This window comes from Lagenorhynchus albirostris, chromosome 15 (genome assembly GCF_949774975.1).
Source record: "Lagenorhynchus albirostris chromosome 15, mLagAlb1.1, whole genome shotgun sequence".
Lineage (NCBI taxonomy): Eukaryota > Metazoa > Chordata > Mammalia > Artiodactyla > Delphinidae > Lagenorhynchus > Lagenorhynchus albirostris.
The window spans coordinates 58,157,259-58,177,816 of record NC_083109.1 but is presented as its reverse complement, the minus strand read 5'-3'; the positions used below and the strand labels follow the sequence as shown (position 1 = coordinate 58,177,816).

Genomic DNA, 20,558 nt, shown 5'->3' with positions numbered 1-20,558 from the left:
ATGTTCATTTGTGTGTGTTCTCTCTCTTCTGTTAGAACTCCATAAGAGCAGGGACTGTTTAGTTCACTGCAGTGTCCCCAGTGTGACACAGAGAAGGGGGCAGTAAATTCTTGTGGCGTCAAGTGCTCGCCCTCCTTTCTGAGTTCCCAGATACATTTGCATCCCAACACTGGATGCCGTGCTCCCCTGCCTCCTTCTCACTGCCGCTGCTCTTCGTGACATGACAGGCCAGTGACCCATCACAAGTCTTTGACAGTCTGCTGCTGCAGGAGCTCCACCGAGCAGCCACTCCCCTGGCTTCTGTTCTGCTCTGTTCATGTCTCCATGATGGTTATAAGGTCCATGTGGCAGGGTTGCCTGGGTCTCACTTGGCCTATGTCACTTTCCAAAGCTCTTCCCCCATTTAGAGATCTCCAAAAAGGGTGTTCATATATATTCACAGGTAATTCTTATTGACAGTATTCTAAGCGCTTTACATTTGTCAAACTGACTTAACCAGCATGGCCAGCTTGAGATGTGCACCGATTTTGCACCCATCTACCATCTCAGCGTCCCACAGCCCTCACTGATGGAGAAGGGGAGGCAGAAGCCCATCCAAACGCACAGTGATGGGACCACATGAAGCATCCAGGTTTCCCAGGAATGAAACAGACCATGGCAAAGGTAGATGTGAGTCAATTCTGCTCACGGTCTACGTACAGCTGCAGGGAGAATACATGATTCCCTACGCCTCCTACAGGTGGCCCTGGAGTGTCTGTACCAGCGAGAGAAAAGGATGGGGATTGACTTGGTCCATGACAACGTGGAGAAAAATCTTATCCGGGTAAGATGCCCCCTGGGTCTGGCCAGCCCCCTGAGGGAGGAGGGAAGCCCAGCTGGTCAGAGAGGTTTCTGAGCTGCCTGTCAGGAGCAGAAGACACATGTGTCACCCCATGCAAAATTAGGGCTCAGAAAGCGTGGGTGGGGGCCTAGGTTGCAATTTAGAAACAGTGAGAAAGGAGGTCATTTGACCCTCAGTCTTTTCCTCTCCAAAATGGGCATCATAATAGTAATACCAATAAATAACAAAAGTGACAGCCAGTGTTTATTGAGCACCTGTTATATGCCACACAGTGTATCACTTCATATGTATTATTTAATTCAATGATAAAATATGAATGTATCATATTTTATGATAAATAAAGGGTCTATGAATGAACCCCTGGTGCATAGTAGGTGCTGCCTTTTCTTTTACTCTGGAAGTATATAAAAAGAAAGGACAGCAGGGCAGAGAAGGTGTAGCTTCCACAGTCGACCCTCAGGTGCCTGGCCCGGGGATCATGCTGGTCGAGGCAGGAAATGGACCCCCACCCTGACATTTCACCTCGTGGGATGGAGGGTGGGCAGTGAGAGATGAGGGGTGGAACACTGGCCTGGGAGGCAGGAGGCTGTGAGTTTCTAAGGGGCCTCACTCTTTCTGACATCTTTCATTGCAGGAAGTAGATTTGCTAAAATGTTGCCAACAGCAGCTGAGAAAACTAGCTCAGAGGATTGACATCCAGATGCGGTAAGAGCTGCTTACTCTCCCTTTTCTTGGAGTTTGTTTTGGGTCTCCCAGGTTTCAGGGGTCCCGCGTCTCCAGGTGGTTCTTTCAATCAGTGGTGTGCTGGCGAGCTTTTAACAACCAGCTCTCCAGGAAAAGAAAAAAGTCCTGATCTGTCGCATTTGTCAGTTTCAGCGAGGTAAGTGCTATCACCATGGCTGATCTGTCTATCAGTATGATGTTACTGAGATGCACACTATTGATTTTCACGAGTTAGCACAGCATTGGTGGTTCTTGTTTGCGGTGAGAGCCTTGGCAAAAGACATTGGCCTCGCTGAGGCTCCTCTTAGCCTGTGGCTTCCCCATGCGAGTCCTGAACTTTGGGACATGGCAGAGAGTGGGTGGCGTTGGGTATCAAGGTGAGGGGCCCGGGCCTCTCCAGAGGGGAGCTGGTGGACACCTTGAGCCACTGTTCCTTTTAGTCTTCAAAGGAATCAGCTTGTTGTTCTTGGAAGATTATGTAACTGGTATCATGACAAGGCAGGAGGCGCCCCCATAATTAAAGGGAGGCTTGAGTTTTACCGGGCTTGGGACCCATAGATGAGCCCTTGGCACCCAGCTCGCCCGGAGGCAGCAGCCTTCCCGCCTGGCCCTTGAGCTGGGCACTTGCCTTTAACACTTGCAGGCAGGCTGCTCTGCTGGTTTCTCCTTGTTTACTCAGATATAGCTAACAAGACGGGCTGGCCACCTGGCCAGGGCTGCCCCTTCCCGCTGTGTGGAGGACGTAGGCAGCTTGCGTGGGATGCTAAGGGGTAAGGAAGCTTGCAGATAGGCTCCGGGAGCTTGGTGCCCTGGTTTGTTCTTCCCCAGAAACAGCAGTCGCCCCTACCTCACACACACACACAAACACACACACACACACACACAGCAGCCCCTCAACTCCACTGAGGCTGTAAGAATGGGTGGCAGAGGTAGGAGAGAATTATCCTGTAAAAAGAAAATAAAGAGCGTCCAGGACAGTGTTGAAAAGCTGCCTGCAGATCTAAGGGTGTGGTCAGGGGCAGATGAGTTGGGAAAACCCAGGGAGACATCAGAGGTGGAGAAAAGTGGAAATGAGATGCAAATGCAGCAGTGACTGAGGTGACAGTTGAATGGATGAAAGCACGGTTGAATTCCATCATTATGTGCCTCTGTCTTGACTTCTGACATTCCGACCTACCACTTGGACTATGTTTGCCTAATATTCGTCTACACATTAATCCACTTAAAACCCTTCGATACTTGTACTTAAACAGGAACGTTTTAACAAAGGGAGGTCTTTGGGCAAGCAAATGCCTTTGTTGTATTTTTCTTGCCCTATGTTTACAATCACCTATTTTTTGGCAAAAGAGCATGGTTTTCCATTTGTGGTTGATGTGGGGCTGTGACAAGACTTGGTGTTAGAGTGACGGGAGGGCTGAGGTTTGGGAAATGGGACAGTTTGAGCCGGAAGAGTGAACAAAAGCCCACACTTGAAATTGGAGCAGAAGGGAAATCTTGGAACTGGGGTGGGTGGAGCGCTGCTTGTGCAGGAAAAGTAGAAAGATCAAGACGGTCTCATCGACTGGGAGACGCAGAATGAGAGACACAGTGAACTCTGATGTCAGAGAGAAAAAGAGACAGAAACAGAAAGACCCGAAGCCATAAACAGAGAGAGATGAGTAGAGAGACAGAGGGACAGAGAGTTTCACAGACATGCCAGACAGAGAGAGAAATCAAGAGGTGAGAGAGATGAAGAGATGGAAAGGGACAGACACAGAGAAAGAGGAAAAGAGAGGAGGAGAGGCTGGGAGGAAAGCAGTGGAGGCAGTGTGGGTGGGGAGGGGATGAGAGCGGGTGGAAGGGACTCTCCTCTTTGCCAGGACCAGAGGCCCAGTCACCCTGGAGAGAGGCCCTTTGACCTTGGGCGGCGGCCCCTTTTCAGAGGACACCTGTCATCTTGCAGGGAGGAAGCTCTTGCTGCGGGGGGGGGGGGGGGGGGGGGGGGGGCAGCCTAATTAACCTGGAAGTGGCCAGAGCCTCGTCCACAGGGCAGAACTCAGTGTGACCTTGCCCTTGGGGAAGCTCTGCCGATAACCTGCTAAGGTGGCCGCCCTGGCCCCAGGCAGGTGATGGGCTGTTGACTCATGGTTTTCTAGGCGAGGCCTGAGGCCTGCATCTGCTCAGAGCTGTGTCCTCACCTCACCAGGTGCCCCAGCAAAGCAGAAAAGGCTTTCCTGACTGGGAGGAGCCAGGCTCAGGCTTTTCCTTGTGGGCTGACAGCAGGGCGAGTCTTGGCACTGGCCAGGCTCTCCATCTGGGGGAGATGGGGCCGTCGTCTCCCTTCCCAGGCCTCATTAGCCAGGGCCAGGAGGCTGGACCAGCTGACCCGGGATTCTGAGGCCCCAGGTTCCCCTCTGATGCTCTGGAACGTTTCTCTTCTACATTCTGGTCTTTCTTCACACTCCACCTCATGAGGCAGGATGGGGCCCCATTTCCCCACGGCTCTGCCAATTCCAAAGGCCATAAGGGCCCCAGGATGGCTCTCCTTGCTCCAACATGACCCTCTGTGCATCCTGATGGGTGCAGACCCAGCATGAGGATTTAATTTCTTTGTTCCTAGCCTGTTTGAAACCTCTCACCAGCTTTCAGTATCCATAGCAGAAAAAGAACGTGGCAGAAAGATAGAGACAGGCAGGGGAGAGGTAGAGAGAGACGTACACTGAGGCCCCGAGACAGAGAGAAACCAAGCAAGAGGAGGCAGAAGGAGATAAAGATGAGAGAGACAGAGGGACAGAGACAGGGAGAGGAAGGGAGATGCCAATGCAAGGGACACGGGTTCGAGCCCTGGTCCAGGAAGATCCCACATGCCGCAGAACAACTAAGCCCAAGCGCCACAACTACTGAGCCTGCGTGCCACAACTATGGAAACCCCGTGCCTATAGCCCATGCTCTGCAACAAGAGAAGCCCCTGCAATGAGAAGCCTGCACACTGCAACGAAGAGTAGCCCCCGCTCGCTGCAACTGGAGAAAGCGCGCGCGTAGCAATGAAGACCCAATGCAGCCAAAAATAAAATAAATTAAAAAATTTTTAAATTTTATAAAAAGAAAGTAAGAGAAACACCAGAGCCTAATAAAAATAAATAAATAAATAAATGGTACAAATGAACTTATTTACAAAACAGAAATAGAGTCATAGATGAAAAACAAACTTATGGTTACCAGGGGGAAAGGGAAGGAAGGATAAATTGGGAGATTGGGACTGACATATACACAGTGCTATATATAAACTAGATAACTAGTAAAGACCTACTGTATAGCACAGGGAACTCTTCTCAATACTCTGTAATGACCTATATGGGAAAGGAATTTTAAAAAGAGTGGATATATCTATATGTGTAACTGATTCACTTTGCTGTATAGCAGAAACTAACACAACATTGTAAATCATCTACACTCCAATAAAAATTTTTAAAAAATAATAAATTAAAAAAAAAAAGACATCAAGGCAAAACTCCCAATCAATGCTTATGCGTCTTTAATTTCCTTTTTTCAACCAAAAAAGAAACAGAAAAAGTTTCAGGCTTAGAACCTACTGGAGACAACAGATTCTAGCTAGCATTCTGTTAGTGTTTACTTTGCATTTAGGTTTGGAAACAGTTACTGGTTTTCTTTTAAAGACAGTGATGTAGATTTTTCCTTTTGAAATACATTTATTTATTTATTTTTTAAACATCTTTATTGGAGTATAATTGCTTTACAATGGTGTGTTAGTTTCTGCTTTATAACAAAGTGAATCAGCCATACATATACATATATCCCCATATCCCCTCCCTCTTGCGTCTCCCTCCCACCCTCCCTATCCCACCCCTCTAGGTGGTCACAAAGCACTGAGCTGATCTCCCTGTGCTATGTGGCTGCTTCCTACTAGCTATTTTACATTTGGTAGTGTATATATGTCCATGCCACTCTCTCACTTCATCCCAGCTTACCCTTTCCCCTCCCCATGTCCTCAAGTCCATTCTTTACGTCTGTGTCTTTATTCCTGTCTTGTCCCTAGATTCTTCAGAACCATTTTTTTTTTAGATTCCATATATATGTGTTAGCATACGGTATTTGTTTTTCTCTTTCCGACTTGCTTCACTCTGTATGATAGACTCTAGGTCCATCCACCTCACTACAAATAACTCAGTTTTGTTTCTTTTTATGTCTGAGTAATATTCTATTGTATATATGTGCCACATCTTCTTTATCCATTCATCTGTCGATGGACACTTAGGTTGCTTCCATGTCCTGGCTATTGTAAATAGAGCTGCAATGAGCATTGTGGTACATGACTCTTTTTGAATTAAAAATGCATTTATTTATGTATTTTATTTATTTATGATTGAAAAAAGAAAATTAGCAGGTAAATAATAGTACAGGTACTTTGGGAATATGGCAAGAATCATGAAAGTGGGTCTCCAATGTCTGGAGTCTTGGCACACAGTGACATTTAAGTCTAAACTTCTCAGCCAAGATACCAGCCCTTCAGGCTCAAGTCCTGGCCCCACTCAATTGTGTTCTCCTCACCTGGCTCAGTCCCAGACTCCACCCACTCCCTGACTCCGCCCACTCCTTGACCCTGCCCAGGCCATGACTCTGCCCAGTCCCTGAATCTACCCAATTCCTGACCCTGCCCAGTCCATGACTCCACCCACTCCCTGACTCCAGCCAGTCCCTGATTCTGCCAGCCTTTTGAGCTGCTTATGGGTCCCTAAATACCTGGATGTCTCTAGCTTCTCTGTGGTATCCTCAGCTTGGAATTCTCATCCCCCCAACCCAACTTTGTCCATAATATCTGCTCCTATTGTTATGAAAACCCAGCTCAGACACTTTCTGGGGAAGCCTTCCCTGACCACCCCTCACCCAGAGTTAATGGCTTCCTCCTCTGTGTTACTGTGTATCCTTTTTGAACCTGCACTGTTGCTCTTTTCATTCTTTCTTTATTTTTTATGGTATTTATTTACACAAATCCGTGAGCCACTTGAAGGTAGTGACTGAGGCTTATTCATGTCTTCCCTCTGTGCCTGGCATAGCATCAGACACAAGGATTTGTGAACTAATTTAAATTGAAACCTGGCTTTGTCCAAAGTGTGAATTCATATCTTCTATATTAGGTCAGCAAACTACAGCTGGAGAGCCAAATCTGGCCCACCACCTGTTTTTGTAAATAAAGTTTTATTGGAACACAGCCACAACCATTCATTTACACATTATCTATGCCTGTTTTCCTACGTAGTTGAGTAGTTGCAAGAGAGACCATGTGACCCACAAACCCTAAAATATGTAGTATCTGACCCTTTACAGTAAATGTTTTCTAAGTGACAACAGGTCTGCTTGGATTAGGGGGAGGGTGGGGTAGTGCAGGGAGGCCCTAGGTGCGCGGGGAGGCATCAAGGCGGGAAGAGGGCTGGAAGCCACTGGGGGTGGACAGAGCACCCTCCTGGGGGTCCAGAGACTTGGCTTCCAGCAGTGGCTCTGCACCGACCTCCTCTGTGACCTTGGGTGAGGTACGCTGGGTGAGTGCACAGTTTAGGGACATGTCCTTGCCCCCACAGGGATAACCGGGATGCTCAGCATGTCCTGGAGAGGGACCTCGAGGACAAAAACTCAGCCGAGTTCATCGACGAGAAGTGCCTTAACCTACGGAACACATCAGATTGCATCAGCTTCTTCCACGGCGTGGAGAAAATTGATTGCACGTAAGTACCGGGCTGTCAGTCTTCACCTGGCCGTGCCCGAGGACAGCAGGGGTTTCTGGGTCTGAGCCTGCTAAGGAAACGTAAAGGGGCATCGCGCACCAGTCGAGTGTGAGGCTGTGTGATTGAGTGGGGATCCTGAGTTGCAAGCTACAGAATCCGATTCTGGCTAACTTAAGATGGAATTTACTGGAAGGCTGTTGGGCAGCCACTGGCTCCAGGGGAAGGCTGGAGGGGAGGTTCTGGCAGCCTGAAGGAGCCAGTGAGAGAGAGCTAATCGGCCTTGTTGTTGGAGCACCACTGTCTTTCCACGTTTGCCCCACTTCACCCAAGATCCCAATTCCAGCAAGAGAGGGCAAGATATTGGCTCGTGAGGGTCCCACAGCTGCTGCTGCTGAGACACCTGGATTGGCAAGTCCACCAAACAAATTCCAAGAGGAATTTCCAGAAGGAGGAGGAATTCCTCCTCCTTCCGGAGGAGGAATTCAAGTTTGGCTGGGAGAGCCAACTGATGCCTGCCCATGCTGGCAGTGGCTTAAGAGTGGATCCTGGAGCCAGGCTGTCTGCCTTCAAATCCAGCCTCCACATTAACCCTCGGGACAAAGGATTTAATTTCTCTGGGCTCCGTTTCATCACCTCTACCACTGGGATAAAAATAGCACCCACCTCCCAGAGTTGCTGTGAGTGTGGAAAGGTGGGCGTGAGAAGTGCTAGGCACAGAGCCTCGTGTCGGGGAATGACGACGGCTAACATTTATCGAGTGCTTGCTGTGTGACCTCATTTTCTCGTCACAACAGCTATAAGGGTGGCGTCTCCTGTCTGCCTGACACTGCCATGGACACGTCCTAGCATCGCGGAATTGCGTGCAGAACGAAGGCGTGCTTTCCCCATCGGCAGTCCGAGGTCTGGGATAATGAGGGCTGGAGAGAGATGCTCTGGGTACAATGCAGAGGGAGGGGTCTATCTTGGTCCTTCTTAAAAAAATCTCTAGCACATAGCATTGTGCTTGGTACATAGTAGGTGTGCAATAAATATTTGTTGAATGAAAGAATGAATGAAAGGGGGAAGCGAGGGAAAGGAGAGAAGGAAAGGGAAGGTCTTCTTGGCCCACACCAGGGTCGCTTTCTGGATCGTAGTAAATATGCAGGTGTTGAAAGGACCCTTTGGGGTTTCCTGCGATGACAGCTCCTGGGGACCCTTCTCCTCCTCCTGACAAGGTTGACTGCCCACGGTGCTGGCAAAGTGAACAAGACCTCCAGGGGGCCTAGTCCTCTCAGCCACGGCTGCCCACCTGGACAGGGAGTCTGGAAGTTTCCCTTCCCAAACAGATGCCTCCCTGAAAGCTGGGCAGCCAGGCTGGCTGGCAGAGACTCTGATTTCCGTGCCGAGGAGGGGTCTGCTGTTTAAAGTCCTCCATCCAGCGACTCCAGCTGGAAAGCCAGAGCTGCCATTTGTGACTAATTGCTCCCCAGATGTACTAGCTCAGGGCTTTGTATGTGAGGTTTTCTTAAAGCGGGGCCATGTCTGGGCAGGCAACAGGACGTTTGGAGGCTCTGTGTTGCCGTATCTCTGTTCACCGAAGGTCTCATTGCCACGGATTAACCACTGATGATGAAGATGAAGATGCGAGCTGATGCCTTTTACCTGCTGTTTGCTATAGGTTGGGCCCTGTGCTGAGCGCTTCCACGGTCTCGTGAATAATAAACATTTATCAAGTGCTTACTATTGTCAGGTGCTGTGATAGGGGTTTCACAGTTGGTCAAAAACCCTGGGGGTAGGTACCATTTTTATCCCCATTTTACAGAGGAGACTAAGACTCAGAGAGGTGCAGTGACTGGTCCAAGCTCACACAGCGAGTGGCAGAGCCACAGTCTGAGCCCACGTTGGACACTGGGCCTTTGTTTTACCCTAGCGCCTTCCTGCCTCCCCAGCAAAGCCTGCTGGGTCCTATGTTTTTAGAATACACAGGCTCCAGAAAGCACGTTCCCCCTACTGAAGCACATCACCTGTGAGGAGACAGGCTGCCTCGGCAAATTCCCCCAGGGAGAGTGTGATTAAGCGGGTTGCTTTCCCTGGGGAGCTCAGCTGTCTGCTCCAGGGGAGGGCTTAGCGGCTGCTGCCCTTGACACTGACAGTGTCCCATTGAGCAGTGGGAGGTACCCTCGGAATAAATCTGCAGGTCACTCTCTGCTGTCCTTGTTGCCTCCTCATTCCTCTATTGATGGTGAGTAGCTGTGTGACCTTGGAAAAGAAGACACTTCGCCTCCCTGAGCCTCAGGTCTTCGTTGGATGAACGCTCTGGATCAGACTCAGTGCCCTCTCACATCTTTAGGAGCCCAAGGCCTCTCCAGAGGCTTGATTTTAACTCCTGCAAAAGCCAGACAAAACAACCACGTTTTGTATGTTTTTAAAAATATTTCTATTCACTATGTAATCTAAGTGTGCTTTAAAATGTCCTGAAAGAGACTTCTATTTCAGATGATTGAATCTCTTTTTTTCCTACTGCCTGAGAATAAAAATCTGCTTTATTTTAAGAACTGGAGACTTCCCGGCTAGAAAAGACCTTGAAAAGTTATCTAGTCTGGTTTATCCGGAGACTGAAGTCAGCTCAAAGAAGCATGTGTCTCTGTTTCTCAAAAGGTTCCCAGAGGAGAAAACTCCTGTACAATAGTTCATTGCTTATTGCCTGAATTTACATACTCGGCCAGGAAGAACTTTCTGTTCCCTAAACTGAATCCCTTATGTGTCACTGCCTCCAAGAAGCCTTCCCAGTCTGCCCTTTCCCTAGTTTGCCCTTTCCAATATAGCCTGAGCTCCATTTGTCCTCCCAGATCCATTCTCTAGCTGCCTTGTTGTGAGTCCTAGAGAGGAGCCTGCCCTCTACAAACTGCCTCTCCTGGGTCTTTGCCATCTGGTTCCCAGTTGGGTTCAGCCAATAGGAGGGTCACCAACATGAGATGGAGGAGAAAGATGTTGGGGATTTATTCTACATGGCTCCCTCTCTTGCCTTTCACACCTGGGGTGGTGACAACTTCGTGCATTTGCTAGTCTATGAGCGCCTCGGCGCTATCTGAGAATAAATTCCATTTCCTTTTATGGCCCTGACTGACACGTAATGACCCACTCCATTTGTCTCTCTTCCATCATCCTGCTTCTATATTCTTTCATAGAACATAACACAACGTGTGAACATCTTCTTTATTTATTGTCTATCTCCCCCGCCTCCCTCGGAAATTTATCACTATGAGGACAGGGATGTTGCCCACTCTATCCCAAGTGCCTAGAACAAGGCTTGGCATGTGGTAGGTGTTCAAAGAACATTTGTTGAATGAATAAGTCAGTGCAAGTAGCATGGCCACAGGCTCATCCCTGAATCATGCCCGATGCCCGCTTCTTGGCCTGTCTCTCTGTGTTTTTGGTGATGGTGGAGGGAGTGTTAGAGAAAAAAGCTCTTTGGGGGAATCTCTCCTCTCCTACAACTCACCAAGTGCCCTTTCGGGAAACCAGCTAGTCTGCAGTTGCCTCATCTGTAAATGAGGTGTTTGGGTCAGCTCAGTGGCTCTCAACTGGGGGCAATTGTGCCCCCTCCCCCAAGGGACATTTGGTAATGTCTAGAGACTTTTTTGATTGTCACAACTGGAGAAGCGTTACTACTGGCATCTAGTGGGTAGAGGCCAGGGATGCTGTTAAACATCCTACGGTGCACAGGACAGCCCCCTCCAACAGAGAATTATCCTGACCCCAATGTCAGAAGTGCCAAGGTTGGGAAACCCCGGATTCAGCGATCTCCAAGCCTGCTGGAGACCTCCGACTCCTCGCCTGGTAAGTTCTCTCTCGTGCCTCTTGCAGGATCTCCGTTCCCGAGACATGGGCCAAGTTCAGTAACGACAATATCAGGCACTCGCAGAACATGCAGGCCAACTCTGTCCAGCTGCGGGCGGAGGCCCAGAACCTCTTCGACGTGCTGTTGGATCAGATGTGGAAGCAGTTTACCAACACCAACCTGGCCTTCAATGCCCGCATCGCCGAGGTGACGGATGTGAAGAACAAGCTGCAGATGCAGCTGGCTAAGGTAAGCGAGATGCCTGTGCGGACCACCGTCCATGATGCCAGGCCCCCGGCCCTCGCCCTTGGGTCTCAGCAGCTTCTGGTCAAGCTGCCCGCCCCACTGCTGCTGCTGAAATGGTCCCAGCAGCCCACGGTCTATGAGCCTGTCCACCCAAAAGGGGGCAGAGGCTGGGAGCTTCCTTTGGGGGATTCCAGCATCTTGGGTGTGAATCTTCCTTGCTCACTGGATGATGGAGCTTGGAGCTTGGCCTGGCTGTCACAGCAACACCCAGAGGTGTTGCCGATGGCCCCCAGGTCTCTTTTCTCCATCTGAGCGCATGTGGCCAAGCGTGACCGACGAGGGTGGGTGCCAGTATCAGAGCCCCAGGAAACGGGTCTGAGCAGGTCTCTGGCGCCCACATCAGCATCTTTGGAAATGTAACCTCTTGACCTTCAAGGGCTTCAAGAGCATCAGGAGGGGTGGGGTGCTTTTTGAATTTGAGGAGCAGGAAGGACAGCCTAATCCTGCCACCATCTCCTGCGGTTCCCCCACTGACGTGCCCTTTTCCTGCTCCTGTATTTGAACACGTCATGCTGTTTCTCACGCCTGGGGGAGTCCTCTCTGCATGGAATTTATACTCTGCTCAATTTAGAGCGCCTACTGGGTGCCAGATGCTGTGCTCGGGGCTGGAATGAAAAGAGGAGTGGCACAGACAGTCCCCTGGCGCCTGTCCTCAGGGGATTTATATTCTGGTCAGGGAGCAGTGGTGGCTGCACAACTGGTACACAGCAAGGACTTAGGGATGACATCTGGTGGGAAGGGGGTGGGGAGACAGGGGACTAGTCTTGAACCTGAACTTGCAAAACAGTACCCCTTTTTACTGTATATATATTTGGGGAGGTTTTGTGGGCTGCAGGCAGGGTGTAATGGAAATTACAGGGGCAGTCTAAGCCCACCCACATAGGCCACCCTTTGGCCTGGGGTATGGAGAGACAGATAAAACAAGTTTCTCTAAAAGAATTGCAAGGTTATGATAAGTGGTAATGAGAGGAAGCAAGGAGATTCGCCAGAGATTCTCCTGGAGTTCTTACACCAGGTAGATCGGACAGGCAGGTGACATTGACATTAAGAGCAGAGGATAAGGAGTTAGGCAGCCAAAGGATGGGGTGGGGCGAGTGCTCCCAAGAGGATGAATGTGGGATGAGGCTGGAGGAAGGAGTAGGCACAGGGACCTCCTGCGGATTCCTTCTTTCTTCCTTCCCTCCTTCCTTCCTTCCTTCCTTCCCTCCTTCCTTCCTTCCTTCCTTCCTTCCTTCCTTCCTTCCTTTCTCTCTCTCTCTCCCTCCCTCCCTTCCTTCCTTCCTTTCCTTCCTTCCATCCTTTCCTCCCTTCCCTTCCCTCCTTCCCTTTCCTTCCTTCCTTCTTTCTTTCTTCCTTTCCTTAAAAAATCATTCTATTATTGTGATAAAATATACATAACAAAACATTTGCCATTTCTTACTCTGTTTGCACGGCTATAACAAAAATACCATAGACTGGGTGACTTATAAACAACAGAAATTTATTTCTCACACTTCTGAGGACTGGGAAGTCCAGGATCGAGGTACTGGGAGATGTGGTGTCTGGCGAGAACCCACTTCTTGGTTCATGGATACTGTCCTCCCCCTGTGTCCTCACACGGCAGAGAGGTGCGGGATCTCTCTTTCATAAGGGCACTAATCCCATTGATGAGCTGATGACCTCATCACCTCCCATAGACCCCCACCTCCTAATACTGTCACAATGGGGATTGGGTGTCAGTATCTGAATTTGGGGGAACACAGACATTCAGTCCATAGCAACCATTATTAAGTGTAGAGTTCTGTGTTATGTATCTTCACATGTGGCGCAGATTTCAACACCATCCATCTTTAGAACAATTTTTCATCTTCCCAAAGTGAAAAGAACCCTGTGTTTAAACTTTATACTCATTAAACAATGACTCCCCATTCCCCTCTCCCCTGGCAACCACCAGTTCTACTTTCTGTCTCTATGAATTGACTAGGTACCTCATATAAGTGGCACCATACAGTATTTGTCCTTCTGTGTCTGGCTTATTTTACTTAGCACAATGTCTTTAAGGTTCATCCATGTTGTAGATTGCATCAGAATGTCCTTCCTTTGTAAGGATGAACGATATTCCATGGATGTATATGTCGTGTATCCATTCATTCCTCCATGGACGCCTGGATTGCTTTCGCCTTTTGGCTGTTGTGCAAGTGTTTTCTTTTAATGAGGCATTTTCTATAGTGGATCAAAGACAGTTCATTGTCAAGTTTTACCACATGAGTCTGAGGCCTGGAGGTGACTTGGGAACTCCTTTGCAAGTCCTTTGGTGGGACTTGGTGGCTGGTTTCTCATCTGTGAAACAAGGAGTAAGAATTCCTACTTGGTGATGATAGTGTAAGGATTAGTGAGTTGATCTCTGTGGAGCTGTTAGTGCTTGGCACACAGTAAACACTCAGTAAAAGGTAACTGTAAGTATTAGTATTATTGATGGAGAGAAAACGGATCTTCTGGGTGGGGTGGGGTGCATACCCTTTCCCTATCCACACTTCTCCACGGAAGTTTGGAATTATTACTAGCAGCTCCATCACTGCTGATCACAGAGTTTTTGCTACCATGTGGATTTTTATTAATAGTCATTATTTAATAACCAGCTGCTTTGCAAGTGAGTGAGCACCCATTTGAAATACGCCAGACCCCAACATGACACGACTGACATTTCACTTGTCTTCTGGTTGGTGACCATCTCACATAGTGTTTTTCTAAGATAGTAAAGGAAAGAGTTGATATAATGAAAATAAATATATAGCAACCATTTCACCTTTCAACAGTTTGCTTTAGCTGGAGGATCTGAAATGCTCTCTTTAAAATTTCAACTGTTAATTGTTGAGCTTGGCCTGATTCCCCTTGGCAAGAGGCATTTCTGGAAAATTCTAGGCCCCCATCCCTACCTGTGCTGCAAAGCAATTATTGCCCAGGTGGTCATAGGAATCCACTTTGGAAGGCCAGGTCTCCACAGTTCCCCATGCAGACTTTGAATGCCCCAGTGGTTTAGGGCTGTCTTGGTCATGTTCACCATGATCCCGGGGTTCTATCCCCAAGGCCATACCCCAAGCCTTGTAACTTGTCCTGGGTCCTCACACTTTGGGGCCTTGGGGTATCAACCAGTCATACTGACCACTGCTTAAAGAAGGGCTGGTGACCTCTTTGGGCTGAGTCAGTTGATAGCCACAGAGTGGGTGGCTCCTGAGAACCAGGGGCCCAGTGCGGGGTGGGGGGTGGGGGAAGGGCATGTCTCCAGATGAGCGTAAGTACCCTGCATCCAATTGCCCAGTCCAAGGTGCCTTTTAGTGGAAGACTCAGTGTGGAGGGCAAGGTGCAAGGACCTGGGGCGAGGGGGCACGGGGGCAGGGACGCTGCTACAGCACAGCGCTTATTCTACACTTGTGGGAACGAGGCCCCAGCAGGGGAAATGCCGGTAGCTGTGTTACACGGACGCAGCGTTAATATCACCAAATCACACAGTGAGAAAGTTATTCCTTCTTCAGTCCCTTTTCAATCCTTGTGATGCTCTCAAGAGGAGAGTCTTGATCGGATACTAGACGGCCTTCCTCACCTCTTTAACCCCGTCTGATCTCCCTTTTAAACAGAGAGCGCCGGCCTCGGGCTGAGAGCTTTGGGCAGGCAGCTGTATCCAGCCAGAGTTTCATCACATGGTTTTACTTTCATCTTGTTCGTGCATTTTTATGGTTATTTCCATTGTGGCAAATGATGCTGATTTTCCACTGATGATAGTGATGTAGTTTTATTTTTAAACAAATGCATTTAAGGTTTGTATTTTTGTTTTTTAAAAAGCCAGTTGCCTTGAGAAGATTGTGAATCATGTCACAGGTGGTGTGAGGGGATATGGCCATAATGGTAAGGATGGTAGGTGAAAACCTGACTGTTGGAGAAGAGCAAAGTCGACCTGTGCATCTCAGGTATTACTTTGTGTGCAATAATCACCCATGTTACCTGGAGACTGCATCGAAATGCAGATTCTGATTGAGCAGGTCTGGGGTTGGGCCGGAGCGTATGCACGTTGAACAGCCTCAGGAAGTTGCCAGTACCACCGGTGGGAGGTAAGGCAGCGTGCAGGTTGTAAAGCGAGTTGGCTTTGACAAAGAAGCTGTCTCCTTCACTTCTTTCCCTCCTTCTTCCTGCCTCTCTCTCCCAAACTCAAAATATTGGGGGAACCAAATCCTTCCAAAAGGCAAGCCACAGTCATCCAATTCTAACCAGATTTTCTCTAATTGCCTTTTGCTTCCAAGCTTCCCAGCCAAGCCCAGCCATTCCTCCCTCGAGGGATCAGGCCCGCTCGGCCCATCCCATAGATCTTCCCCGCCCGACTTTGCAGATGCAAACACCCCTCTGGGATTTCTGCCGCCCCTCCCGGATGCATGCCCTTGAATCAAAATCTCATTTTTCCATCTTGGTTATTAATGTGGTCGGGGCAATTGACCTTAGGAGCTGGGGAGGATAAGCCAGAAGCGCGGCCTCGACTGGGCTGTCGGAGAGATGCGTCGGATTTCTCTGCTTCCTCTCAACAGCACGCCGCCCCCTGCAAGCTGTAGGCTTTCTTGTAGCAAACAGGAGCCAACTTTCACCCTACTGCCTCCTCCACCTGGAGCTCCAACCATCTCAGTTGGTGGCTCTCACTTCCAGATGCTTCCAGAAGCTTCCAGGGGCTCAATCCCAAATTCTGGAGTCCACTTAGATGCTCCTCTTTCTCCACCACCTCACATCCCCTCCGCCAGCAAATCCTGTTGGTTCTGCTTTCGGAATCTCCTCACTCGCCATTCCCTCCTCTGCTTCCGCCCTGCCCCAGGCCTCTACCATCTCTTGCCTGGACAATTGCTGTGTTCTCCTAATGGGTCTGTTTGCTTTTTTTTTTTTTTTTTTTTTTTTTTTTTTTTTTGCGGTACGCGGACCTCTCACTGTTGTGGCCTCTCCCGTTGCGGACGCGCAAGCTCAGCGGCCATGGCTCACGGGCCTCGCCGCTCCGTGGCACGTGGGATCCTCCCGGACCGGGGCATGAACCCATGTCCCCTGCATCGGCAGGCGGACTCTCAACCACTGCGCCACCAGGGAAGCCCTCTGTTTGCTTTTGATACAGCAACTGTTTAGCTGGAGGCTTGTTCAGAGGGCATTCGATACTAGAATAGGCCGACTAGACCGACAGAGGGAAAAAGTTCAATTGCTTTAGATTTTTCAGAAAACCTTGAGAGTTTAGCTGGAGAATGCAGGTGACAGGCTCTCTCTGCTGGTGTCCCTGGGTCACCATCTTCACCGTGGCCAGGACTGTCTGCACCACTGCTGTCATGAGAGTTTCTCAGCACCCCTCACCTTTGCAATGGCAGCGCCTCCCAAAATGCATGGAGCTCAGTGAAGTCTAAGGTAATGCAGACGGACTAGTTTTTAAATCAGGGGATAAACACCTGTAGTCCAGGGGTTAAACTTGACCCACCTATTATTTGGCCTCTCACATTTTTCTTATAACAGCTTTGTTTTTACTTGACACATAATTAACTGTACATATTTCAAGTGTAGAATCTGAGAAGCTTTAACACATATATGTCGTGAAGCCACCACCTCAGTCAAGGTAGTGAACATACGAAAAGGTTTCCTTATGTCTTTTGTCATCTCTCCCTCCCTCATTTCCAACACAACCACTGATCTGCTGTCACTGAAGATCAATTTGCATTTTCTAGAATAATTACATAAAGGGCACCATACCCTATCCATTCTTTTTTCATTAGTCTTCTTTCACTCAGCGTAGTCGAGATTCCTAGTTTGTTCCTTCTTATTCCTGTGTCTTGTGTGGATACCGTATTGTATGTATACACCCCTGGTATGTATCGTATCCGTATACCACAATTTGGTTATCCATTCACTTGTTGATGGACATTAGGGTTGTTTCCAGTTTGGGGCTGTTACCAATAAAGCTACTATGAACATTCATATACATACCTTTCTATGCATTCTCAGGTTTTGTTTTTTTTAATATCTTGGTAAAAAATGGAGATTTTATGTAGAAGTTCAGATTTCTAGACTCTCTGGAAAAATGGGTGGCTCTAGCAATTCCGAGCCCACTTTCCTACAGGGGAGCAACAAACAGGAGTGGAATGGCCACAGCCCCTCGTTAGACAGGGCCCGGGCCCTCCGATTGGCTCAGTCCCCGCGGTCTTCCCTCACGGCCCCCTTTGCGCATTTGCATCACCTGCCTGATTCCAGCAGGCTTGTACCTTGGCACGTTCTGCTCTGTGCACTGGAGGAAACGCAAGAAAGCAGCCAGGCCTGGAAAGGATTGTAGAGAACCCAGAGGGGCTCTGAGTTTTCCCCTTGAAAGGTTTTGCTTTTACTCTGAAGTTTCTTTGGGGTTTCGACTTCCAATTGGTCATTAACACCAGCAGAACCTCTCCTGCCCCAGGAGGCAACGCCAGGGCAGGAAGGCGCGTGTCTGTGGGGTGAGGGCCCGCAGTCGCCATCTGAGGGCCCCAGCGCCTGCCGCCAGCCCCTCTGTTTGTCTAACGAGGCCTGGAACCCGTGGTGGAGTGGGAAAAGCCTTTGTGCTTTGCAAGCAGTCGGATCCCTTCCAGCACCAGTGCCCGCAGACAAGCTCCTGACGGCTCGTTTCTAAAACCAGCCCAGCCCAGGGGATGTGGAGCCGGCCCGCCTGCCTCTGGTGAGGAGGGGCCGGGCCAGGCCTTAAACACCATTGCATCCTAGTGAGAAAGTTCTCGTTTCAAGTTCCCTCCATCAATCCTCCCAATAGTGTCGAGGAACAAGGCTTGATGTGACGCTAATCTGCCTTTGCCATCGCTCTTTTGTTTGGGAATCCCCCTTTCCAGCCAGGCCTCAAGCCTCAAGCTGGCACTGAACTTTTGAAAGACAACAGAACTTAGAATCAAGGTCTTTCTTTCCATCTTTTCTACTGTGATGGTACTTTCTATCAATGGCAAGAGATCCTCATTTTCCATGTGTGGCAATGATATAAAGATGCCATTTCAAATACATTTGTTCAAGGCTGAAAAAGGAGTTGATTTGAAGAAGTAGATAAATAATTGTTCAGACATGCTTGGGTATGTGGGTGTGTAGACGGTTTCCAAGGTAACCCTCAGGAGAGGCCTCGGGGCTGTGTTCAGTAGGTCTCTCTGCCTGATGCTCACCTTAGTACCAAGAGGAATCAAAGGCTCCCTGGTGTCATGTAGGCCCAGGTCTCATCACTGTACTTGGGAGGTATGGGCCTGGGGACACCCGGTTGAGGGGTCCACGAGAGCTCAGATACGGGCAGTTCTGAGGGCTGTGAAATGGCGGGATGGTGGGGCGGGGGTGCTGGGTCACCGCTGTCTGTCCACGGTGACACTGTGCCAAATGAGAGAGGAACGGCTGGGATCGGGGAAACAGGGCCAAGGTCCAGAGCTGGGAAGGCAGCCAACAAATGCAGGATGCTGGAGGGACCAGACAGCAGAGGGGGCCGAAAATGAGCGTGGGTCAGCATGGCCCGGGTAGGAGCTGAGGACAGTGCAAATGAGGTAGTTTGGAGCTCACTTTGTGGACCACTGATACTCAAGGAAGCCGTTACTGCCCTCTGCAGTTGGTGTTAGCCAATCGTATGCTTTGACTGGAAGCCCTGGGTGGGGCAATCACCGGGATTGGTTGCTGCTGAGACAAGAAGAATGTAAGATGCAAGCCTGGCGGAGGCAGAGGGTTGCCTTGGCACCTCCTGGGTATGGGTGTGTCCCAGCAGTCTCCTAGTTTCTTCCAGTTTGTGACTTGTTCAGTTTTGGGTCCTCAGCTCCTTGCCTACTCAGGACCTGCTGCCCAGCCTCACCTATACTCCTGGCTTTCACATATGCTTGCCTCATCCTGGTCCAGATTCCTCTTCCATCTTGACACTCTTCTCCCACATGTGAGCCCCATAGTGCAGTGCAGATGGCTGGATTCAATTCTGGCTCTAGCATTTCCTGGCCATGTGACCAAGATCAGATTGCCCCACCTCTCTGTACCTCAGTTTCTCCCTCTGTCAAATGGGAGCAATAATGGTTGGCAAATATTTGCTCTGAGAATAAGAGCATCCACACTGGACTGGTCGCCTTGTAAGTGCTCAGTGACCATTAACTATAAAAATGGTAAAAAAAAAAAAAAAAAAAAAAAACCAACAACAACCCAAAAAACAAAACTGTGGTCTGATTTATAACCTGTTGATGGGGAGGGACAAGCAAAGTGACGGAAAGAATATGGCCTCTGGAATCAAAAGACCAGTGTTGGATTTGGTAAAGTAACTCCTCTGATTCTCGATTTCCTAATTTCTGAGAGAGGAATAATCCTACGAGGATTGAAAGAAAAGGTACAGCTAAGCAGTTCTCAACCCTCGCACATTGGAATCACCCGGATCTCTAGGGATTCTGATTTAATTGGTTGGGGTGTGGCCTGGGCATCCAACCTTTTAAACTCCCCAGCCAAGGTTGAGAGCTAAAGGTTCAGAGTTCAGACCAGTGGTTCTCCAGGTGTGGTCCCCGGACCAGCATCATCAGCATCCCCTGGGAACTTGTTAGAAGTGCACATTCTTGGGCCCCATCCTGGACCTTCTGAATCAGAAACTCTGGGGTCCGGCCATCTGAGTTTTAACCAGTTCTCCAGATGTGCCTCCCAGGTGTAGACGTGCAGCAAATGTTTCCTAATCTCCTCTCTCCTCCCTCCCTCCCTGAGAGGTATTTACTAAGCACATCCTGTTTGCTAGACTCTGAATTAGGAGCTGGGGGCACAATGATCCCTGCTCTCAGTGGGGCTTATGTTCTAGTGGGAGAGACCAATCTAAAAAAAATAAGTAAATACATGATTAATTAAAAATTGTGATAAGCATTAAGAAGAAGAACCTCGGGGGCCTGAGCTAGTAGATTTCCATGAATTTTCACAGAATCGTACAAGTGTCCTCTCTAGCAGGGAGCCCCCACCCCTCCAGGACTTTCAGGACCCCTGACCCAAGACGGCCTCTGAGCAGCTGATACTTGTATTGGCCTGGCATTGTCTGAAGGCAGCCGGCCGCCTCTGGACAGAAACAACTGCGAGCAGGGTTGACTCAACATCTGTCCTCCAGAGTCGTAATCCTCACCCGGGCTGAATTTACTCCCCGGTGGCATTT

At 49.2% G+C, this 20,558-nt stretch overlaps 1 protein-coding gene across 1 annotated transcript in view; it reads left to right on the top strand.

Annotated features, from left to right (window-relative positions):
- Nucleotides 1–20,558, top strand: part of TEKT5 (tektin 5) — a 38,443-nt gene that overhangs the window by 2,730 nt on the left and 15,155 nt on the right. Inside the window, exons 2-5 of the mRNA XM_060124656.1 lie at nt 740–823; nt 1,476–1,546; nt 7,141–7,284; nt 11,131–11,353. Coding sequence (XP_059980639.1) covers nt 740–823; nt 1,476–1,546; nt 7,141–7,284; nt 11,131–11,353 — 522 coding nt within the window. The remainder of the gene's footprint in view (nt 1–739; nt 824–1,475; nt 1,547–7,140; nt 7,285–11,130; nt 11,354–20,558) is intronic.